The sequence below is a fragment of the Anabrus simplex genome, chromosome 8, assembly GCF_040414725.1.
Source record: "Anabrus simplex isolate iqAnaSimp1 chromosome 8, ASM4041472v1, whole genome shotgun sequence".
Classification (NCBI taxonomy): Eukaryota; Metazoa; Arthropoda; class Insecta; order Orthoptera; family Tettigoniidae; genus Anabrus; species Anabrus simplex.
This window is the reverse complement of record NC_090272.1, coordinates 47,402,904-47,428,711: the sequence shown is the minus strand read 5'-3', so window position 1 is coordinate 47,428,711 and position 25,808 is coordinate 47,402,904. Positions and strand designations below refer to the sequence as shown.

The 25,808-nt window shown below is 40.1% G+C and overlaps 1 protein-coding gene and 1 long non-coding RNA gene across 3 annotated transcripts in view; one reads left to right on the top strand and one right to left on the bottom strand.

Annotated features, from left to right (window-relative positions):
• LOC136879155 (uncharacterized) overlaps window positions 1–9,427 on the bottom strand; it is an 85,491-nt gene extending 76,064 nt beyond the window's left edge. For both annotated transcript variants that reach the window (XR_010860902.1, XR_011018657.1), the window contains exons 1-2: window positions 9,217–9,427; window positions 6,758–6,827 (exon numbers count right to left, since the gene is read on the bottom strand). This is a non-coding gene — a long non-coding RNA (uncharacterized lncRNA). The remainder of the gene's footprint in view (window positions 1–6,757; window positions 6,828–9,216) is intronic.
• A 399-nt stretch (window positions 9,428–9,826) lies between these two features.
• The window catches only part of LOC136879112 (proteasome inhibitor PI31 subunit), a 54,060-nt gene continuing 38,078 nt past the window's right edge, over window positions 9,827–25,808 (top strand). Inside the window, exon 1 of the mRNA XM_067152858.2 lies at window positions 9,827–10,013. Coding sequence (XP_067008959.1) covers window positions 9,873–10,013 — 141 coding nt within the window. The 5' untranslated portion in view covers window positions 9,827–9,872. The remainder of the gene's footprint in view (window positions 10,014–25,808) is intronic.

Here is a 25,808-nt window from a genome sequence, read left to right as displayed (position 1 = left end):
CCCGCAGGAGTTCTTTTACGTGCCAGTAAATCTACCGACACGAGGCTGGCGTATTTGAGCACCTTCAAATACCACCGGACTGAGCCAGGATCGAACCTGCCATGTTGGGGTCAGAAAGCCAGCGCCTCAACAGTCTGAGCCACTCAGCCCGGCAGAAAACCAAGAAGAACGCCCGAGAGGATTCGTCGTGCTGACCACACGACACCTCGCAATCTGCAGGCCTTCGGGCTGAGCAGCGGTCGCTTGGTAGGCCAAGGCTCTTCAAGGGCTGTAGTGTCATGGCGTTGGGGTTTTTACTTGTTTAACGTCGCACTAACACATCGAAGGTTTCCGGCCACGGAAGGATGGGAAAGGGCTAGGACTGGGAAGGTAGCGGCCGCGGCCTTAATTAAGGTTGCCTGGTGAGAAAATGTGAACCCCCCCCCCCCCCCCGCAAAAAAAAATCATCTTCAGGGCTGCCGACGCTGAGGGTGGGATTCGAACCCAATATCTCCCAAATGCAAGCTGACAGCTACGTGTCCCAAACCACGAGGTCACCGGTCCGGTCAACAGTGGAACTCATTACGACAAGACAGTACAGGAGATAGACAATAATAATGTTATCGGTTTTATGTAGCAAGTTTGGTCAAACGAGAGTCAACAGTTGAGGTCTATCATAAACCATGTTGTTCTAAGATGATAAAAATGATGTACATTCTCAGACGGTAGACAGCTGGCTTCCTGAGACCAAGCTAGCAGGTTCCATACTGGCTCAGTTTGATGGTATCCTGAAGGTGCTGAAATACTGAATGTCAGCCTCGTGTAGGTAGATCTACCGGCACGTAAAAGATATCTTGCAGGACAAAATATCGGATTTTCCAAAAACAGTGTACTTACTCGCACGTACAAGCATAAATATTACTAGTAAAACGATCACCGCTACCTCGTATCTTCCGTTACAGATTATTCGCCATAAATCATTCAAAAGCATCCGGACGCAAAATTAACGAACTGTGACTTCATCAATTCACCACTCCAGCGACTGAATAATTTTCTGGAATATCACTTGTGGGAATACTATCACAAGGAATGTGAATGTTAATAGAATAATGGAACAATCTTCGCAGACCACCTTGACAGTGATCACAACGCTTGCAACAAATCCAAGATTGGACATGGAGGCAGCAATTCATAAGAAATATATAAATAAAAAGTCTTGTCTGGCAGTTTTCCGAAACATCGCAGCTGAACTGCTTGGTGGGATTCTACGAGATTATGCACAATCACTTGCAGAGAAAACTGTCACACGACTAACCACAGTTTTAGTTTAAAATATTTACCTAATAATTTAGCCTATTAAATTACTGCAAATTCGCAAAGCAGATTAGAAATGACTAACTCCAAATTTGCAGGTACTAAAATTTGGTATGGATATTCCTTAGATGCTAGCCTCCGTGACTCAGGCATGTCACCGCTGGGTTCCGTGGTTCAAATCCCGGTCACTCCATGTGAGATTTGTGGTGCAGGCGGACGACAGGCGGGTGCTCCGGTTTTCCTTGTCAGCCTTCATTCCAGCGACTCTCTCCAATATCATTTCGTTTCATCTGTCAGTCATTAATCATTGCCCCAGAGGAGTGCGACAGGTTTCGGCAGCCGGCACAATTCCTATTCTCGCCGGTATGTGAGGGCTTCATTAATTCCATTCCTCGCCCGGTCGAATGACTGGAAACAGGCTGAGGAATGTCATGTCATTTTCTTATACCTGAGATGCTAAATTCACACCTACATCTACCAACATGTTTGCATATTTTAACTGTAAGCTAGGTATGTACAGAACTTGTGGTGCAAGTTTTATCTGTTAGGTTGGGACGTTCTAACGGAAGCGTGGGCAACAACAATCTGACACCACCTCTTAAGAGAACATACACTTACCGAAGCGAGTGACAATTCTAGGCCACCCAAGAGTTCTGCTATGAAGTGTACATAAACATTAGGAATTTCCAGAAATTATGTTGCTCTCGCTGCATTACGGTGGACATTTCCTACTAGCCAAAGTGGTTTGCATCCAATACCATTATTGCCTGAACATCCGGGCTCGACGAGTTATAAGTCTATTACTATTTACCAGGGGAGGCCATGGCGCGTGGGTGACCGATTCGATCCACCGTCGGTACACGTGTAGAGCATGATCAGAAGTATAACAGGTGCAAGTAGTAAAGCGCAATTCTCAGCCGTTTCCGAGAAATTCTTCTTATTCTTGCGTTCCGGCCTTCTAAGGACCACGTTACAATTTCAATTGTTCCTCCTTAGTTGTTCTTTCCTTTTCTTCCAGTATTCTTTCATTGTTTCACTGTGTTTCTTTTTCCTGTCTTCAGTCCACTTTGTGCCTGTTTTCTTTTCCTTCCTCCCTTGGAATCCTTCCATTTGTAAGACTTTCTTCCTAAAAATCTTTCTTTCCAATAATTCTTCTTACCGAGCTCGATAGCTGCAGTCGCTTAAGTGCGGGCAGTATCCAGTATTCGGGAGATAGTAGGTTCGAATCCCACTGTCGGCAGCCCTGAAAATGGTTTTCGTGGTTTCCCATTTTCACACCAGGCAAATGCTGGGGCTGTACCTTAATTAAGGCCACGGCCGCTTCCTTCCCACTCCTAGCCCTTCCCTGTCCCATCGTCGCCATAAGACCTATCTGTGTCGGTGCGACGTAAAGCAACTAGCAAAAAAAAAAAAAAAAAAAAAAAAAAAAAAAAAAAAAAAAATTCTTCTTCTCGTATGTTGTTCCTTTCCAGGTCTTTCTTGACTTCTTGAATCCAGGTGGTAGTTGATTTCTTTTCCCAAAGAAATTAATTAATGAAAAATTGCAGTGCGCTTATGTTGAATCTATGTTCTAAGAAGCTTCGAAAGTTAGATTTTAGATCGTAAACTTAACGTACCATTTGCCGTAAAACTGTTCACCTTGATCGTATTGATCATGTTCCGTACTTTAATGTAAGATTTTGTAGTGCTCTACAATCTGAATATCAACATAAAGCACTTGTGTCGGTTACGTCTCAAAACTCACGGGCTAAAATTAGTTACAAATAGTATCAAAACTCACGACTACAAACTGGTATCTAAAGTAAACATTCTAATGAGTCTCAAAATTCACGACTCCGGACAGCAGGTGCTTGGGATGACCGCAGGAGGGATGAGGTGCGCGGTGACTCACGCTTCCCTTACGACAGGCAGGGCATACTGTGGATGTTATTCTGTCACCCCAACCCACAGGGGAAATATAATGGCTGGTGAATGAAAGAGACCGACGAGTATTATTATTATTATTATTATTATTATTATTATTAAAATATTTTGCTGTTGTCTTAAAACTGACATTTTTCCTTTCACATAAATTTAGAATAATGACATGTGGCCTCCGCAGAGGTCTGGTGTAGGTCTTTAGAGTTGACGCCGTACAGGTGACCTGCACGTCTGTGAGGATGAGGTCCGACCTAAGATGAAGTCTAATGCTGAAGACGGCACGAACATCCTGTCCCCCAGCCATAGGAATTAACGAATGAAAGTTAAAATATCCGACCCGACCGGAAATCGAACCTGAGATTCCCTGGACCCCTTTAACCAAAGGCCAGCATGGTAACCATTTATGCATGCAGCCGGACGACATACAATTAAAGGTGGGTCTATTGACCGCTGCTAGTTAAAATAAACTGTCAGTTGGTAGTACTGGGGCTTAGTTCCATTATGCGGCCAGAAGGCGGCATTTACTTGAATAAGGAATTTTATTTAGAAATATTAAAGATCAAGACAGTTAATTCACCCATTTAGTTTCAAAACTTGGAGATTCATTTGAAAAAAATACATATTTCTATTTTTCGTAAAAGTTCATCTATTCGTTTATTTCAATAGATTGTCTACCCGACACACTTAAACCGAAAAAAATACTTATGACGCATCCGATTATTCTGTGCGATATAACTGAATTCTATTTGATACTCATTTGATTATTTAAATAATCGGATGGAAGTTATTCGATTATTTAAAGTATCACATTATCCCATCACTAATAGGGCGGACATTTATCCATTCAAGGAAAAAGTGGCCCTGCTCGTGAGTTTTGAGACTGGCCCAGGTAGAGAAACCTGTTCTTACTAATCCTCTTCCTGGAATTCGTGAGTTTTGAGACGACACGCTAGTGTCGTTATAATGACAAGTCGTGTATGCGCCACCACATACGCACAAGCAGCTTCATTGTGTTCTATAATCATTTTATACCTAACCCACCCCCCATCGGCCGATCCTGGCTATGCTACTGTCAGGCACAACCCGAAACTTGTACAAAATCGGAAGAGTGTTTAAATCATAGAATTTTCTGCAGTGTAATACCAACGAATTTAACAGTAAATTGTAACTCAAATATTAACGGGTTTTATGAAGAATATTCATCTAGGAATTATCACCCTGCTGACAGATTCAAGAATTAATTTCCCTCTTTTTGTAAAGAAACACTCACCTCGTCAATTCCGGCACAGCACAGACACGGTCTTTCTCACGAGTAAATTCAAGACAAGATTCACACGCATACAGAAAATGTGCTAGAATGTTATTAACCACTAAAAGAAACAATAACAATGGTCGCCACGCTCGCAAAGTACGCGGAGATGTCCAGCAGAATTACAAACAAAACGGCAATTCCGAAATATCTTCCGGCCAGAAAATGAGGAAGGACCTGCATGCTGCTACACGAGACAAGTGAATGTGCAGCAAGCAGATCTTTGAGAGCCTCAGTACTGAAAACTGATGATGATGATTGTTATTTAAAGGGGCCTAACAGCTAGGTCATCGGCCCCAGTACTGAGAACTACCGAAGTGCTGTGACGATGAAAAACCTTTCTTGGATTTGCAGTCGATTGACGAGAAGCTGGGCTATGCAGTATGAAAGCTACGCGAGAACATCTTTCTAGCGGTACTCTGTTTAAAATAACAAAATAGACTTATGAAAAGTAAGGAAACGATGTGGTAATAATAATGTTATTGTTTTTACATTCCATTAACTACTTTTGAATGTTTCCGGAGACGCCGAGGTGCCGGAATATTGTTCCGCAGGAATTCTTTCACGTGCTCCTGGATTGGGAATTTAAAGTGGAGGGGCACAAACATTTATAGACAACAAAAAGTACCCGGGTTTGACGGATATCGCGTGGCGGGGGGGGTGTCCACCAATATTGAAAAACAAAAGTTACAAAATGGTAAATTTTCTGATGCTCTCCGAGCGAATTTCAAGAGAGATGTAAAGATTCTCTATCTACCAACTTAAATGCGGTAGGAATAGTTTTTAGAGATTTTGATCCAATACCATATAATGAAACTCTCACCAAAGGAACAACGCATGTATTACAATTAAATAGAAGTACAGCGTGATTATACAATTAAAATAATTTAGTATTTGACTACACAGTATCAAAGTAAAGACACTACATAGAACTGAACACACACATTACGTGAGAATGCCACTAAACACACACAATGCATGAGACTGCCAGACTGACGAATGCGCGCGACAAGCGGCTGAATCATGCCTCAGTATCCATGACCTTGGCAAAAATATACCCCTGATACCCTTCCTCACAACACGTGCTACACGCTCGTGTGCTAGTCTCCACTACTTGCTGTGGCGCTGTACGAATCGGTTAGTCGCAACGAACATCTTGTACGTATTTTCGCCAAGTTTTTTCTTAAAGGAAAGAATTACCTGATAAACAACTGGCTTTATACAATTGTTTTGAAAAATAATTGCTATAATTCCTAGCTTCAGGCGGTAAAAATATAATCAAAATGTAATGCTTTCTCCACAAACTGGACGCCCCACCCCAATTGCTGCCACTGAGGCTGAAGTATTTGAGCACCTTCAAATACCACCGGACTGGGTCAGGATCGAACCTGCCAATTCGGGGTCAAAATGCCAGCGCTACAACCATCTGAGCAAACGGATGTAGTACGACGTTCTTGCGATGTAAGATGTAATGTGTTCAACTGTCTATTTTTCGGGTTAAATTGCGCACTTTCCTCTTCTTAATGAATACAATTGTATTCTTTAGTAACTATCATTACGGAAAAGTTTTGCAGTTGAACAAAAACACACACACACACATTACTACGGTTACCATAACTCAGCATTTATACGAACACGTTAGATTTTTCGAGAATAACTTGAATATTGCCGTCCGCATACATTTTTGAAAAAATACTCCGATTTTTCTGCAATTGTCACACTGAAGAATTGCTTACTCATTTTCGTTTTGTACGTATGAAGAGCGATATTCAGCATTTTTCTATTGAATTTACAATTTCCAAAGTTCAATTTCAACGGATTTGACTTTTTAAATGGTGCGACTTTGCAAAAGAGAAGAATGGTATGGAGAGATTGAGAAGACGACCTCATTCCTTTTAGCAATACCAGTTTTGAAAGGCTCTAATATAAAGTGCCTGCTTTAGTGAAATTTAATTACAGACATTTAACATGCAAACATATTTAAATAAGGAATTGTTAAAGAAAATTAGGTCCAACAATAAAAATACAAGAGCTGCCAAGTGATACACAGGATGAACTTAGTTTATGGAGTTTGTTGGTGTAAGAAATGCATTAGCATTTCCAGATTTCAGAATGTGGTAACTCTGCACATTACCAACCAAAATTTTTTTTAAAAAAGCAACACAGAATAACAGAATCCTCTGGATCACAATAATTTACTAAAAAATTGAAACCTAATAATTTCCAACAATTTACCTTTCTAAATGATGCAGGATGGTTTGCTGTGCCTCCATTCGAACCACACATTGCGTGCCCAATTCCAATTCTAAAATGAAAAGAAAAAAAATGTATCAGATCGCAGACCTCATATAACAAGAATTGGTCGCTGATCACAAACATTACCATATTAAAAACTACGCTAGTTAAATCTATAGGTTGCAAAGAATTCTACAGGTAAATAACATCTTGGGACAGGGCAAAACACAACATTCCAAGTCGCTATAAAATGAAGTTACCAGATGTTTCTCCAAATGTTCACGTACTAACTTCGAAGATCCCCTTTGATTTTAACTAGAAAATTTCTTTTTAAATGTATGAGGCATTAATAACGCCACAATACAGTGGAGTTTTTTCTTATTTCAACCACAGCAATAATTCCCTATATCAAACAGAATATATCCTCAGTTACGAGCACGCCTATGACGAACCAAGATTTCTTTTTGCCTGTAAAACATTTTAAGAAAGAACATTCATCAGAGAAATACCGCACATCTGTTTTTTCCACCATGTTATTTGTTTGTTATTTGCTTTACGTCGCACCGACACAGATAGGTCTTATGGCGACGATGGGGCAGGAAGAGGCTAGAAGTGGGAAGGAAGCGGCCGTAGCCTTAATTAAGGTACAACCTAAGCATTTGCCTGGTGTGAAAATGGGTGACCACAGAAAACCATCTTCAGGGCTGCCGACAGTGGGGTTCGAACCCACGATCTCCCGAATACTCCATGTTATTAAGGACGTCATTTAATACTAATAAAAAAGGCCTAAGAAAAGAGTGCCTCGATAGCCGCAGTCGCTTGATTGCGGCCAGTGTCCAGTATTCGGGACGTAGTGGGTTCGAACCCCACTGTCGGCAGCCCTGAATATGGTTTCTCCGTGGTTTCCCATTTTCATACCAGGCAAATGGAAGACCTATCTGTGTCGGTGCGACGTAAAGCAACTTGCAAAAAAAGAAAGAAAAAAAGAGGGTGCCTCCGTGGCTTAGGCAGTAGCGCGCCGGCCTCTCACTGCTGGGTTCCGTGGTTCAAATCCTGGTCATTTCATGTGAGATTTGTGCTGGACAAAGCAGAGGCGCGACAGGCCTGACCCGGTCACTGACTGAAAAACATGTTTTAGGGTTTCATTCAATAGGCCGAACTCCAAATTTCAGCTTAAAATCTGGTAACCTTACTCTGGTCCGCCTCTGTTGTGCGTGTGATTAGCTGCCACCCCCGGAGGCCCGGGTTCCATTCCCGGCTCTGCTACGAAATTTGAAAGGCGGTACTCAGCCTCGGAAGGTTAACTGAGTAGAGGTGGATTCGATTCCCACCTCAGCCACCCTGGAAGTGGTTTTCCGTGGTTTCCTTCCCTCTTCCTTGTCTATCCCTTTCTATATTCCCATCCCCCAACAAGCAGCATAGCATAGCCTGGGCGAGGTACTGGTCATTCTCCCCAGTTGTATCTCCCGACCCAATGTCTCACACTCCAGGACACCGAGTCGGTAGAGGCGGAATCCTTCGCTAAGTCCGAGGGAAAAACCAACCCTGGATGGTAAACAGTTTAAGAAATAAAGAACCTTACTCCGAAGTAAATATTGGCATGTACCCTTTTAAAACATATTAACTTAAAGGGGGGCTGGGCATAACTTAAACTGTACTATACTAAACAAAACTGTAGTCATCAGTGTTTCAAAAATTGAAGTCTTAATCAGAGTGTCAACTAATTTTGTAAGATAAATTTCGAATTAATATTTTAAAAAATAAATTATAATCAAATTCAATAATATGTGTGAGGATCATATCGTAGAGCTCTCAGTGCGTCAGGTGAGATACATATACGACTATTTCATTTTGACAGCTGAATTTCAAAAAGAAGTTCCCTCAATTTTCTGTGATTATGACCAAGATTACTGCAAAGTTATAAACCACAGCAACAGTATGAAATCGAATGAGGTTAACGGGTGCATTTTCACACAGAGAGAATGAGCAGGAACAACAGTATATGAAAAGAAAATGTTTTTATTATTATTTATGGGAGAAGAGCGCACAGTGTTTAAAAATACTGATCTGTTCAATATTTCAGTTGCAGAAGCGGAAACCGTCAACGTGACAGCTAGCTACCAGGCCTAGGCTACTCAAAAACAGTGTTCTCCAAATATTCTGCTTTCAATGACAGATATGAGAACGTTATTAACATAGCGCTGACATAATACCGTGAACACTTTGTCAAATGGAATAATAACCCATCACTTTGTGCGTCACTGTAAATTACAATCACCCCACAAGGAAAAAAAAAAAAAAAAACACTGACCATCAAAGACTACTTGTGACTGTTATGTATCATATTTCTGAAGTAAACATCGACCTTTTATAGTATAGGTATGTACACATATATACCATACGATATATAGGTTTTTTCTTTTTTTTTTTTTACATAATGTATACATATAATCGCCTACCTCTTCTATTGAAGGGACGGACCCGAACAGCAACTTTGATTTTATCGGTCGCCATTTTGTTTCACAAGGTATAAGTTCAATAAATTAAGTTAAAATATGTACACCAATAATATAGACACTATTTTCCGCTTCGTTTCACATATTCACCCCATGTCAATAACAATAAGGAACGTAATATTCACGCGCACACATCCACCATATTACAAGACACTGCTCGCCATCTTGGACTAAGCAAGTGGAGAGCTTTTTCTCATTACGTCATGCAACCAGCAAAGTTACTATTTTCTCTGACAGGTGTCACTACCATACAAAAACAGGGTGAAGCAAGGGCAAGGAGACCAACTACAATACATTAAAAAATTAAGGTTGAAGAAGGGCCAGGGAGTTTACAAATCAAATATTCCATCCACATTCCCCGAGAAGTAGTTCAGAAAACTTGCGATAAGTACAATTTAGAAATAACCCTTGAGATTGTGCAGTAAATAATATCGTTCAAATTGGTTTAAAAAAAATTATAATACAAAATCCAGATCCATCTAAAGTCATGGAATAAATAGAAGCGATATTCGTATTTCATATTATAAATATTCTGAGAATGACTCGATAATACGAAATATGTTTGTCACACATCACATTGTGTTTTTAGGAATGTAAACATGGCTTCGGATATGTTTGGTTGGGACTTGGTGTACAAACTTGCAGAAAAGGATATAACAAAGAAGGAAGATGTGCTTGTCGTTCTTATTCATTGGTTTCTTCTGAAGAATGGATTTAAGTGTGTTGGAATCGGTGATAATGTAAGTCATTTCCAAATATATACGTTTAAGACGGAAAGTTGACTCTTCGGACTTGCACTTCGTTGCGTCATAGTCTTGAACATACCTTTTATTGTCATAATGCGAGTAACCTTCGAGTCCGCTTTAAATGTTTCCATCTTTACTTTCCGCGAACTTGTATTGTTCTGTATTGTTTGTCAATTTTCCTGTCATCAGAATGGGTACGACATAACCTCAATTATCGACATAAATGTCGCTCTTTGTGATACGTCATAGATATTTGACACAGAAGCGGTGCATGCTTAGTTTCTATACGGGTTATGCCTCATTCTTTACCATTACGATCCATTGGGCTGAAATTCTCATCAAATTCTATTAGCCAACTCAATAATGTTACTGGTTTTTCGTCCATCTAACTATTTTTACGTTTTTTCGGAGATGCCGATGTACGGGAATATTGTCCTGCAGGTTCTCTTAACTGCCAGTAAATCTACCAATACTAGGCTGGCATATTTGAGCTTCTTAAAAATAACGCCGGACTTGGTCGTGATCGAACTTGCCACCAACTCGAGCTCAGAAGGCCAGTTCTCTGCTGTCTTAGCAACTCAACCCTGCACATTTTATTATATCAATTTTTTCTCCTTTTGTTAGCCTTTTTTTTAAGCTAAGCTCCATAAATCATGGCTAGAAGGAATATATAATTAGCCACCTGATATGAAATGTTTCAAAGCCATCTTTAGCATGTGAAATAATTCCTTTACTGGAAAATATGCTAGACCTTAGGAATATTTTACCATTTTACTTCTCTTTTAGCCACGTACTGTGCACTAACCTCTCTTTATTGTTAAGAAAGAAAATGTAAGCCAATATAAATACATCTATAGTACGCGAACCTTTTGTTGAGCCCAGAGCTCCATAGTGCTGAATGGGAATTAGGGCTCAAGAAAAGGTTTGTGTACTATACACAGCACTGAATACAAATTTTCAGAGCTTCACTGAGCGTTCCACCACAAGTTGACGGGGTTTGCTGGTGTGTTTGGTTCTCTGAAAACTCCTGCAGAGTTCATATGATCATCAGGAAATTCTTCTGATTCTTTTAACAAGCAGCACATTTCACAAAACAGAGGGATATTAAGAATCTTGTCTTGCAGCAATGTAATTCGTCTAAATACATTTCTAATTGCCTTTAAATTCCCTGAAGTGTTTCTCACTCCCTTGACATTTTTTAGGTCATTGATGATAAGATTCAATGAAGGCCTATAGCTCTCATTGTGAGGAGAAGCACCATTCGATAATTTAGTCCATTAATCAACATACATCATTCTGACTTCTTAAATATTAAAAATGTTCAGTCACTCCACCCCCACCCCCGAAATAAGAACGGCTGGAGCTGCACCACCTTGCAAGTAATTCTGCCAGTGTCCATTTGCTTGAAAATACGTAAATCTGTTCCTTTGTTTCATTAATTTCCAGATGTGTGAAATTGAAATTCTGGAAAGAGACTGCCATGACATTTTACTCAAAACTTATGAGTTTGCCATTTCTGATAGGCCCTACTCCTTTTTACATTTACAAGCTGCTCTCATTTCATCATTCCACCAAGAGGTTTGCTTTTTCTCCTTCTTTACACACAGTGGGTTCAAACTCCACTGTTGTCAGCCCTGAAGATGGTTTTCCATGGTTTCCCATTTTCACATCAGGAAAATGCTGGGGCTGTACCTTAATTAAGGCCATGGCCACTTCTTTCCAACTTCTAGACCTTTCCTATCTCATTGTCGCCACAACTTTCTGCCGGTGCAACGTAAAGCTAATTGTAAACACAAAGTTGTTTCTAGTACAGAATCCCTGTATGCCATCCATTCTCTTTCTTTATCCAGAACCTGATAAGCATTTATTGTTTGCAAATTTTCACTAATCATATCCATCTACGCCTGTATGATTACCTCGTCCTGGAGATTTTCTACCCCTCATTTGTCTGGAGATATCCTTCACTTTTTCTACCCTGATAATTAGTTCACTACAGATCATATAGGCTTACTGGTCTTTATCTTCAAAAAATCCCCAAAAACTCCCACATATTTCTAACAAATTTTCTGAATTCCAAGTCGGTTATGATATAGTGTATTATGGATTTGGTGCCCCTACCCTCTCTTATACTTGAAGAAAGTATTCATAACTGCTGATCCCTTCGGTAGTCCTGAAGATGGTTTTCTGTACCTGGATGTACCTTACATTAAGGCCTGGGCTCCTACCTCCTCATTGTTAGTTTTTCCCATCCTTACATTGCCAAAAACCTTAGGCCTATATATTTTAGTGTAGTGTTAAAAAAATAGTTGCCTTTGCTTTAGGCATAGTAAAACCTACTGTAGAGGAAACCTAGCATTTTTCTTTCTTGTAACTTCCCTTTATTTACACAGTATCTCAAGTGGGATTTACCATCACTCTTAAGGCAAACTGCATTCATCATTTGTAAGAGAGAATTCAATTCTTTCTTTCATCAAAAAGAGCATTTTAGTACCTGATGTTAGAGAAGAAAATAAGAAATATGTTATCAATACCTGCTCCCTCGAGACGAACTTCACACGCACGGAACGATTGTCATTTGTTTACTTCTCGCGGCCTTCTCGGGAAGGATGTTGTCATGCGGTGCACAACGCTGCCAACCTCTCTACTTAGGAGCTAATGGGTGGTGCTTGAGGAACTAATAGGTGGTGGTGGTGATTATTGTTACACCATTGGTCTGGACTGATTCTTGCCGTGCGGATGGTTAGGATAGGACCTGGACAAGACCTGTGATATAGGGACAAGCAAAGGGGATCTGGGGACATAAGCACCCAGGTTAGAGCTGTGAAGCGGTCTTAGGCCTCTACTTTCCTGTGGAAACACCATTGGTCTGGACTGGTTCTTGCCGTGCAGACGGTGTGGATAGGACCTGGAGAAGACCAATGATACAGGGACAAGCAAAGGGGGTCTGGGGGCGTTGTTCAGTACATATGCACCAGTCTGCGTGAAATCAGTGTGCTGTTAGGGAAATTTAGTTTAAGTACCCATCGACTTCTCTTTCTTTGCACAATATTATCACTTCTTTTGCTACTTTTCCCACATTCTGGTAGGATATTGGGTGTGAATGGTATCTCATATGTGGACTTGGCCCATTTTTATGGTTGGATGATGCCAACCCTATCTGGAGGAATGTATCAGCTGTTGTGTAGTTGTAGTATGGTATGCTGTGTGTAGGACTATATGAAGAGGAGTTTATTCAAACATTCCCTGAGTCAAAGGAATTAACTAAATGTGGCTAAAATCCCCGTCCAGGCTGGAAATCAAGCCCAGGACCTTCCAAACTGAATACTTTGTTACTGAGCTTTCAACCAAGACTATTATGTAGCACTAAATTTTTAGGTTTTGTTTTTCAGTCTCTTTTTACCTGCTACATACTGAATTATCTTGTAGATTCACCGCACTGTCTGAATTTCTAGAAAAATTACGGCAGGGCCGAGCTGCTGTCTGTTTCCGAGTACTGGGAGCTGACACTGTTTAAACCTAGGTGCAGACATTTGTCGAAAAGTGGCCATAGGTGGTCTGGTGTGGGCACTTACTTCCTTGTCCCAAAATACCATTGGTAACAACTTCAAGCTCATAGCGTTAGTTCTGTCATGTCTTGATTTGATTTCACTTACTCTACAGTACTACTCTCCAGAGACAAGCCAGGCCGAGTGGCCCATATGTTGGAGCTCTGGCCTTGTGAGCCCTATTTGGTGGGTTCAATCCCCACTCAGTCTGGTGGTATATTAAGGTGCTCAGATACACCAACGCACCAGAGAACTCCTGTGGGACAAATCCCCAGTATGAGATGTACCAGTGAAACCAGTAACTTTTTTTTTTTGCTAGTGGCTTTACGTCGCACCGACACAGATAAGTCTTATGGCAACGATAGGATAGGAAAGGCCTAGGAGTTGGAAGGAAGCAGCCATGGCTTTAATTAAGGTGTGCCTGGTGTACAAATGAGAAACCACGGAAAACCATCTTCAGGGCTGCCGACAGTGGGATTCGAACCCACTATGTCCCGGATGCAAACTCTCAGCCGCGCGCCCTTAACCGCACGGCCAACTCGCCTGAAGTATGCTAGGGAATTTCCAGTCTGCTTTCACAGTAGACCTCCGCCTGTGGATGGTGGCGGTAGAGTAATATCCACAGTATCCCCTGTCTGTCATAAGGGGCACCAGGGTCTCTTTACTTGGAGTATGAGTTGGCGACCACAGAGCACTTAGCTGAGTCCCGGCATTGCTTCCACTTACTTGTGCCAGGCTCTTCACTTTCATCTGTACTATCCAACCTCCCTTGGTCAACTCTTGTTCTTTTCGATCCCAACAGTATTAGGTAGGTGGCAAATTCTAGGGAGTCTTTAATTTTCGCAACCTTCGTTGCCCTTCTCTTTCTTTGACCAGTACCTTCATTTTTGGAAGTGTTGGATCCCTTCTATTTTTTCCTCTCTCTGATTAGTGTTATAAGAGAATGGTTGCCCAGTTATAGGCCTACTTCCTCTTAAAACAGTAATCACCACCACTCTCACTCCATTTTTTCCCTCTGATTAGTGTTAAGAGGCGTGCGGCTGTGAGCTTGCATTCGGGAGATAGTAGGTTCGAATCCCACTATCAGCAGCCCTGAAGATGGTTTTCCGTGGTTTCCCATTTTCACACCAGGCAAATGCTGGGGCTGTACCTTAATTAAGGCCACGGCCGCTTCCTTCCAACTCCTAGGCCTTTCCTATCCCATCGTCGCCATAAGACCTATCTGTGTCGGTGCGACGTAAACCCCTAGCAAAAAAAAAAAAAAAAAATAGTGTTAATAAAGGATGGTTGGCCAATTGTACTTCCTCTTAAAACAGTAATCACCACCACCACCTCTCAGTAGACCAGTAGGTCAGTCTGCTAAGGTTACTGAAAGGTATATATACACCAGGCCTATTCAATTGGCAGCCCGTGAAACCCTGGACATAATAGTTCATTTTATATAAGCTATAGACGTACACTATAAACAAGTTAGTTATTGTGTTGTTGTTGTATAATTAGAAGTATACTAAATAATAGGAAGCTTGGAAGGAGGATCAAAATATCTACAGTTACGAAGCACACAATGACTGATCAGCTTGGATGGAGTGAAAGTGAGTAACAAAAGGAGAGACAAGGACAAAATGCAAAAGGGATAAGGATTAACTCCACTTATTCTCACTCTCCAGTCACAGGTTTGTTTTGTGTTTTTTTTTTTTTTTTTTTTTTTTACATGAGTTGTTTCTCTGGTCCTAATGAGGTCATATCTGCCTCCAAACTTTGAGAGAGAGAATATTCACATTCTTTGAAGCAATCTTTCTTGAGAGAATCTCAACATGGAAGATGTAGAATAAGAAGAAAGTTTGCTAAACACTAGAAAAGGCTGAGCGGAATAGAATTAAAGGCCTATACAGAAAGTAGTCCAAGATTCACGATATGAGGGGAAGAAAAGACTGGGAGGATGTTACAGGTACTATGATCCAAGCTAGTGTAGGGGCTCCATCTGGTCACTTAAGGAGCATGCTAAGGAATAAGAAGCGAGGTAATTTCCAGTCTTCTTTCTCAGTAGACCACAAGATGCTATCGAACATCAGTCTCTTAGCGTACTGAAAAGTATACACCAAGCACATTCAATTGGCAGCCGTAAGCTCCTCCCCTTTTTTTAACAGTTTACTTCACACAATCCCTGATAGGTCTTATGGCAACGATGGGATAGGAAAGGACTAGGAGTGAGAAGGAAGAGACTGTGGCCTCAATGCAAGCTGATAGTTGCATGACTCAAAACACGTAGTCATTTACTCTGTGACAAAATACTAATTTTATATATAGATACATGATATAAATAAGTTAATTACTATTTCTTTTGTTTTTTTACAACTTACATCACTTTGCACTGACACAGATAGGTCTTATGGCGACGATGGGATAGGAAAGGCCTAGGAATGGGAAGGAAGCGGCCATGGACTTAATTAAAGTGCAGCCACAGCATTTGCCTGGTGTGAAAATGGGATAGTGGGGTTCGAACCCACTATCTCATGGATGCAAGCACACAGCTGTGCAACTCTAACCGCATGGCCAACTCGCCTGGTTAATTATTTTTATTATATGCTGTTGTTTATCTGTTAATATTTTGTGTTTGTATACTTTTAAACTACTGTAGACGACAGTAAGTATCCTCTTCTATGGAGTGAAAGTTTGCATCAAGAAGGCCTCTCCTATCCCATCGTCGCCATAAGACCTAACTTTGTCGGTGCGACGTTAAGCCAATAGCAAAAGAGAGAGAGAAAAAATAAGTAACTAATGAGGTTAGTACGAAATCCATTCAAACTTGACAGATAATATTTTTCTGAAAAATGCAGAGAGTTCTACCTCAGATCAATGAAGGTATTCTGCACTTGGAAATAATTGACCAGAAATCATCATCTGCATTGAGTGACCACTTTGAAGAAGTAATCAATCTCACAGTCACAATGTAGCATCACACCTGAGGAGGTTAACGTTGAAAAAAGGAACATCTACAGCACATACCTTCAATCAAATTTTGCAGGGGAAAGAACATTTAGAAGAGGTGGAATTATTTGGTTTAATGGTTGGGACACATGGCACAATAAGCAGTTGTTGTTTTTGTTAATTTCTGAAACAAATTCAGCGTTCAAAAGTCCAGAATCCGTCGTTTGTTAGTGGACACTTTATGGGGATTTTTGTCTATTTTAAACTCATATCAACTGGGCGAGTTGACCGTGCGGATAGGGGCGTGCAGCTGTGAACTTGCATCCGGGAGATAGTGGGTTCGAACCCAACTGTCGCCAACCCTGAAGATGGTTTTCCATGGGTTCCCATTTTCACACCAGGCAAATGCTGGGGCTGTACCTTAATTAAGGCCACGGCCGCTTCCTTCCCACTCCTAGGCCCTTCCTATCCCATCGTCACCATAAAACCTATCTGTGTCGGTGTGATGTAAAACAAACAGCAAGAAAAAACAACCTCTTATCTAGTTCATATGCTCAGTAGTTCCCCATCATATCCTCTTTAATGTCCTATTACCAAATTTACTGTTCTTTAGTTTTTTGTATGTCCAACTGTTTTAATGCTGTAGATTTTTTAGTGTTATTTATCAGATGATTTGTTCAAATTTAATTTTGTTACATTTCTTGATGTAGTCAGAAAATGTCCTTGTGGCAATCCAAAATGTCTGGAAAGTTGTTGAGTTTCTTAATAAATATACTGGATCAATTTTGGATTGACATTGATTCAAATTCGCTAATGTGAAGAAATTATAGTCATGGCCACCAAATTAGGCGGGTCAGAGAAATCACTCTCTTGCCACAGTTATGTAATAACTGGTGAGGAAATGTCTAGAACACATCATTTCGGAGCGTGAGGCGTTTTGTTCTCTTCCCAGCTCCTGATGTAATCTTCTACAATGCTGCAAAACAAATTATACCACAAGCTTCAGGACAGACTGCTGATTTCAGCGGTATAACTACTTCCCACATAAACCAATTAAAATAATTATTAAGAATATAAACCACCGGGCGAGTTGGCTGTGCGCGTAGAGGCGCGCGGCTGTGAGCTTGCATCCGGGAGATAGTAGGTTCGAATCCCACTATCGGCAGCCCTGAAAATGGTTTTCCGTGGTTTCCCATTTTCACACCAGGCAAATGCTGGGGCTGTACCTTAATTAAGGCCACGGCCGCTTCCTTCCAACTCCTAGGCCTTTCCTATCCCATCGTCGCCATAAGACCTATCTGTGTCGGTGCGACGTAAAGCCCATAGCAAAAAAAAAAAGAATATAAACCTGAACAAGAAAATGTAAATCCGTAAAATCATGTATTGAAATTTTCAGTAAGCGGCCACGTTTTTGTTTCTTCAGCCAGTAAAATGATGCCTGCGGGGGGAAAACATAGAAAATATGAAACGTTTCCATGGGTCTTGGTTTTCGTGGAAAATGGCCGGAAAGCGTCCATGTGTCGCTAACTGAGGTCGTTTGGATCACACGCGTGAGCAGGACACGGTAAGTACTTTCAAATTATGCATTAATCTATATCATTTTAAATTTTTTTATTGTTTACAATATAACTTTAAGTACTGGAGCAGACTGACTTTGACTGCAAGATCAGCATTGCCAATCCGTTCTCAGAGGTAAGCTTCGCCGTTCCCATGTATGACAGCAACGCAGGTTTCTTCACCTGCCTAATTCAGTGGCCGCAGGTTTAATATTGGTCTTTAATAACTACATTTGAGTCAGCATACATTTGTGAATTGGCCTTTTCCAACATGAGGATTGTCTGAGGATTGCTTTGACGTTTTTTGAACATAAGGCGCCTGGTTAGTAGGAGACATTCAACTGCCCTTTCTGTATTAATTGGTTTGAAGATGCATATTTTATAATTATGCAGTTTGCATCATTTCTTCAGGTAACATACATACAAACATACATACATCATCATTATAGACCATTATGCCTTTCAGTCTGCAAGCCTTTGTGAATTTACTAAACGTCACCACAATCCTCTATTTGCAACTAGTGTTGTGGCCTCAGCTAATTCTATACATATTATCTTTAAATCGTTAGAAACTAAGCCTAACCATTGTCGTCTTGGTCTCCCTCTACCTCTCCTACGCTCCATAACAGTACATTATTTTCCGAGGTAACCTATCTTCCTCCATTCGCCCACCACCGAAGCCAGTTTATGCGTACAGCTTCACCCATCGAGTTCATTGTTAACTTATCCTTGATATCCTCATTCCGAATACCCTCCTTTCATTGTTCTCACCTGTTTGTACCAGGAGTCATTCTGGCTACTTTCATATCTGTTACTTCTAACTTATGAATAAGATATCCTGAGTCCACCCATCTTTTGCTCCCGTCAAGCAAAGTTGGTCTCAAAACAGACCAATGTAAAGATAGTTTTGGTCGGGAGCTGACTTCCTTCTTACAGAATACTGTTGATTGCAACTGCAAGCTCACTGCATTAGCTTTATGGCACCTTGATTCAATCTCACTATATTACCATCCTGGGAGAACACACAACCTAAATACTTGAAATTATCGACCTGTTCTAGCTTTGTATCACCAATCTGACATTCAATTCTGTTGAATTTCTTACCATACTCATTGCACCTATTTTCAAGTTCCAAGATATTGGACTGCAGGCTACTATGTTCTCTGGTCGTGTTACCACAATGGAAAGTGGTATTGAATGCATAAAATGTCGGTATTGAGCAGTTTTTTCCGCTCTTATCCGCTGTGCTCAACAGTGCATTGTTATAATTTGTGTTAATTATTGTTTTCTATTATAATATGGCATGACATTTCTAGTCAAAGTGTGATTTTGTATTTAATTTGTCTTAGGTAAGGATAGCATATAGTATTGCACAACTTATTAAACATTAAAACTAGTGCTGTCACTTCCCCCTCAAAAATAAGTGAGTTGGTGGGCCCAGAATGCTCATGTGTAATAGAAAGTTCAATGAACACACCAATTTCTTTAAGAACCTTTGAAGAAAACAAAAACATAATTTAAAAAGTTAGACCCATTCCTTCTCTTAAACATTCAGTCAAGGAATCGAAAAGAACAGTACGATATTTTCATGACTTGTGGTACAGAGATCTTCAATGCTTATGTGATGTAAGCGCTGACCGTTCTGCTCTTTTTCTTTCTCTAAACATCCCCTTGTAGTGTTACTAGAATTTCAGTGTGGTGAAAACTTAACTTGTGTAGTAGTACTAGTATGGAGATGAAGTACTACGCCTTAAAAAAAAAAAAAAATTAATGCTGTTTGTTCAGGGCATCGAACTATAGAGATCTTTTGCTCTTACTTGCACCATGTGATATGAATCTGCATGTAAGTGGAATGGAGGAAGTGTAAAGTGTTGAATGTGAGAAAAGGAACGTTAAGGATGACACATACACCCAGTCCCCAGGCCAGGGATATTAATCATTTACAATTAAAAACCCCTGACCCAGCTTGGAATTGAACCCAGGTTGCGGACCTCTTAGTCTAAATTTTTTTCAGTTTGATAACAATTCAAAACAGGACGAAATCACTGTTGAAAATTCAGGCAGACAATCTGTCTTTGTAGAAACATCATTACCACAAATGACTAGGAGGGGAGTGCAAAAGCTTGAGAAACCAGTGTTTCACTGGAGATAGCTGAAATGAGTCGAACCATGATTGAATTAGGAGGTGGTGGTGGTGATTATTGTTTTAAGAGGAAGTACAACTGGGCAACCATCCTCTATATAACACTAATCAGAGGGAAAAATGGAAGGGATCCGACACTTCGAAAAATGAAGATATCGGCCAAAGGAAGACAAGGGCCACGAAGGGCGTGAAAATGAAAGACTCCCTAGCCCTCGCAAACCTAATAGCGTCAGGGTCGGAAAAGAACAAGAGTTGACCAAGGGAGGTCGGATAGGATAGATGAAAGTGAGGAGCCTGGCACAAGTAAGTGGAAGCAATGCCAGGACTCAGCTGAGGGCCCTGTGGTCGCCAACCCACGCTCCAAAGTTCAGAGCCCCTGGGGCCCCTTTTAGTCGCCTCTTACGACAGGCAGGGATACCGTGGGTGTTATTCTACCGCCCCCACCCACAGGGGGAGAATTAGGAGGATACCTTTAATTTTTTCCTTTGTAAAGTGAAAACCATCAATACGGAATGATTCTAATATCTTGTAACAGTATTTAAAAGTGTTGCAATTATACCGCCAGGTGTCTCACGGTAATGCATAATTGATTCATATTTTTTATGTCAGAGGTTGCCAATATGAATCTCGAAGATAACCGAGGTCTACCGGTTTAGCACTAGGGAGCCGAAGTATCACAAAGTTTCGTGGAGAGTAAGTAGAGTTGGTGAGAGGAGAACAATTTGGCAAATTTTAACTAGAAGAAGAGAGAGAACCGAGCGATTGGCTGTGTGGTTTGGGGCACTTAGCTCTCAGCTTGCATTCGGATGATAGTGTGTTCAAATCCCACTAAAGATGGTTTTCCGTGGTTTCCCATTTTCACACCAGGCAAATGTACCTTAATTAAGGCCATTGCCTCTTCCTGCCCCTCTCTTCTTCCTTTCCTGTCCCATTGTCGCCATAAGACCTACGTGTGTGTGTGTGTGAGACATAAAGCAAATTCTAAAAAAGAAGAAAAAGAGATAATGATAGAACATATTTTAAGACACTTAGGATTTGTTCAGTTATTTTTGAAGAAAATGTAGGTGGTGAGAATGGTAGGGGTAGACAAAGGATTCCTGGGGCATTTTACTGTCCCAAAGTAGGTTTCTGACATGAATTGTTAAGGTTCAATGCTTTCTGGATCTTGTTGGGCCTTGTTGAGTATTTTCTGCTCACCTGTGGGATTTGTTTTTGTGTATTTTTTTATACTTTTGAGGTGCTTGAAGTGGGATTCTAATTCCAATTTAGTTCTCTCCCAGATACATGTTTGAATTTTTTCCTCTTCTGTTCATAGTAATTTCTATAGTTTTTGTGTTGCTTACTTTTGGTTCAAATTGTTTAAACTTGTTTCAAATAGCCAGTTTCTCGTATGCTTCCACTTCTCTCAGTATTCTCACTGCATAAATAAGACCATAGTGCTTCAATCTTTTCTTAAGCCAAGTTATTGTTCTTCCAATAGAGCTTCATCTATCCTAAGTCTCTTTTTTGTTATCTTTTGTAACTGTTTCAGGGTGTATTTTTCTTTACTGGAATTAAGATGTTCAGAAATTCTGAGGCTACCATGTTAATTTGGCTATGTCACTAGCCCACTGTGCTCTGAACTTTGTAGCGCACCGCAGAAGCCCAGCCAAACCTCAGAAAGTTTCCTGCAAATTTCAGTCTAGCCTGCTATTGATGCCGAGCCTTACAAATTAGTCTAACTCAGTATAGCTTTAGTAATGTCGCTATCCCAGCCCACAAGCTCGGCCAGTGCTTGAATCCTGATTTCTGAAAGAGAAATTAGCGGTCCCATGGTACAGTTTCCTCTTAAAACTGGAAGTCCTATGGCTTTGATTACCACATCAACTGGTGTGTTTTCGTCCATTTTTACTGGTAATGACAGTTTATATGACATTGTTTGGAAATACTGATCTAGAAAGCCAGAAATAACTGCCGAGGGGATTCGTCATGGTGACCACACGGCACCTCGCAATATGTAGGCTATCAGACTGAGCAGCAGTCGCTTGGTAGGCCAAGGCCCTTCAGGGCTGTAGTGCCATGGGGGAGGTTTGGAAGTAGTGTTTTATTAGTTATTCTCAGCATTTCTCTTATAAGTGATGATTATTTTTTTGTTTGTTATAGTGGAAGCCATTTCTTCCCAGTTTCGACTCGGTTAATTTATAACTGTTAGGTCCTTCAATCTGTCGAAACTACTTTATGATTAAATAAAATTGATAAAGTAACTGAAAAAGAAAACATATATAAGGTTATTTTTCTTCTTCTTTCCTGGCGATATATGTACCCATAAAACGGGCACTCCCGAGCTCACTCGGTTGGCTTGTCTGACTTGGAGAGAGTATGTTCGACGTTCTTGCACTAGATCTAATGGCACTTCACTTTTCTGTAAGGCAGCTTCAGCAGTTTATTTCCATGTTTCCTTAGGGTGCCCTCTTGTTTTCTTTGGCTCTTTGATGGCAAGAGCTTTCTGTACTAAATGGTGTTCATTTCTTCTTCTGTTGTGACCTATCAGTGGATTATACCTGATATATATAATATATATAAAAGGAAAGCCACGGAAAGATAGATTGAGAAATGAAGATGTGAGGAAGGAGGTCAGAATGGAAAACCAAAATGAGAGATGGTTTGGACATGTAAAGGGGATGAAGGAGGAAAAGATACCAAAACAGATGATGGAAATGAAGTTCGAGGGAAAGAGAGCGAAAAGGAGACCTAGAACAAGGTGGATCGATTTAATAAAGAGGAGTGCAATTATAATAATAATAAGAAGAAGAAGCCTGGCCTAGGACAAAATGATGCAAGAGGAATGGAGGAAGGTGGAAGTGCTCGGCAGCAACCTAAATTCCTGCTGGCAGTAGCTCTAAAATGCCCGATGCCACGCTCTGGTGACAAGCCGGTCGGTAACTCTGTCGCAACCCACTGGATCATGTCGACTCATCTTTACTTTTTTTACAACATGTAATTTTTACTTACTTTTTGAAATAAAATTGTAATCATTACACTCTAGTAATCATTATTTTCTAGCAATTGATGTACACCGCACAAACCAGAAGCGAGGAAATCAGTAAGTGATGATGAAGATGTAGCATCTGTTCTCCATGTTAGGAGCAGCTACAAAAAGTGTCTGTTGTCCATATTAGGAGCAACCTAAATTCCTGCTGGCAGTAGCTCTAAAATGCCCGATGCCACGCTCTGGCGACAAGCTGGTCGGTAACTCTGTCGCAACCCACCGGATCATGTCGATGTCAATTTTGTTGAATAATGCTACGGCGTCCCCCATAAGTGACGCGTGTCGGCCTTACCTGACCCCTGCAACAAATGCTGCGACATTGAGAGTTGGGAAGTAATCAAATTACTTGTAACAATTACATCTTTTTACTTGTAATCTTTACTTTTTTTACAACATGTAATTTTTACTTACTTTTTGAAATAAAATTGTAATCATTACATTCTAGTAATCATTATTTTCTAGCAATTGATGTACACCGCACAAACCAAAGTGAGGAAATCAGTAAGTGATGATGATGTTTTTCATTTCTACTACAGCAGAACCAGTAACTTCACCAGTTTTGGATGAGATACTTTCTTGCCTCTCCATTACTTCAAAGACATCATACTTATAAGAACAGTGCTCTTAAAATTAAATACAGGTATTCCTTCAAGTGCCCCTGTAGGGCATTTTCTTCAGCAAGTGCGAAGATGTACTTTTCCCCAAAGACGTTGAACCTTAATGATTAGAATCTTAAGAAACAATTAATTTATTTGCAAAGTAATTGGCAAATTATTTGAAATGGTGAGTCATTAAGTAGCTCAGAAAATTATAGGAAATTAATTTTGAAAGTTGCAAACTGTCATGCTAAGTCTCACTTAGTGATGATGACTTAAAAATACAAAAGTGAACTAGCATCATTTCCTTGCAAACTTGGTACTATTCCAACCTCATGCAAAAAAGTATCTGTGATTTCCTTAAGACTTATTTTTAAAATAACTGTTACGTTGTTCAGTCTGTCAAAACTGATTTTGAATAAATAAATTTATAAACCATCTGAAAAATAAAATATATCGTAACAGAATAATACATTTGAGTGTGATTCGACAGAATCTGAACAAAACATGTCATTCTATTTTAATCTCTTCAGTCCCGAATTATCTTCTGGGGTCAAAAGAAATTATTTTTGGTGCCTAGCAGACCCCTTGGGATTCTTTTAAGCCATATTAGAACAAAAATCGTTTTTGTTGCCATTGCTTCAAAAATATTTTCTTGTCCAATATATTGGACACTGGGTCTGGGAGGTTGTAAGATCATGAAATCTTAAGTGACTAAAATGCAAGTTCAAAAATACTTTATTATTGCAGAATATGACTACACATCGTTAACATCAATGATATGTATAAATACATCGCAAAATAATTAAGACTAGCTTTCTTCTTCAAAAGAAATACTCCCGAGAAACAAAATAACTTGGATTGACTTCACATTTTTACATTTCTTCCTAGAAATTAAACCTGTTTGCTGTCTGTATACCTGTAAAAACGAGGTACTGGTATTTCTCTTTGGGAAAATCGAATGATCATAAATATGTCTTTCAATAAAATGTGTATTGCGATGTAACCTAGCAACCGTGCAAGCTGTGATGTGACGTATTGATGGATGGCCATGACAGAGATCTACAGACTGTGCAGCTTCCTTTATACAGGTCCATGACTTATTTCCTACAGCTCAGTGTAGGCAAATCAGTGCTTTAATTTTACTGTCATTGGTACTTTTGAAATTTGTTTCACCAGACTACAGGGCATAAATATTTGTATATTTTGCAAAATTTTCAAAATCATCATCTGTGATATACTTGATGAAGAAATCAATAGCATAAACTTGAAAACCTTGAACGTCACTGAAATCATGTTGGAAACGAATAAAAGAGAGAAAGAACAACGCCTGTATTGATTTTCAGTGGTTTTTTTTTTTTTTTTTAGTTTTTCAGCGAGATAATCCTACAGGTGGCCATTGCTTGTTATAGTTGTCTTACCAGTCCCTAACTGTATAAGTAAACCTACAGCTTCTTCCCCACCTTCTGCCATTGGTTGATCTGTCACAACAGGTTCACATCAAATATCATCTGCCAGTCCTGTGAATCCCATTTAGGTTTCATGTCTTCCTTGACTGAAAGATTTGTACATCCCATCCTGACGCCTTGGCCAACAGCAGCTGGAATATCTTCAAAATTATCCCTTTCATCTGACATATCAGTATCAAACAGATCTCCGTCTTCGAGCATGTCCAGTATTCCCTTGGCATGTGTTTCATTCAGAACACTGATGTTTTCCTGCATCCTAAAAGTAAAACAAAATATTACATAATTTCCAAAAATAACCTCACATTTTTATTGTTGAAGGGCAAAACCTAATTATTATACATTTTGGAAGAATTATTGTATAATTTAAGCCTGTAATACTTTGTAAAAGATTGACAAGTTGCAAACTCTCATCAGCATCCAGGTCATGAACTTCAGAAGAAGTACTACCATTGTGACCTGATGTCCAAAATTTTGGACATTGAATTACATCGCTTAGGAAGCTCATGTAAGCTTGTTTTTTTAGT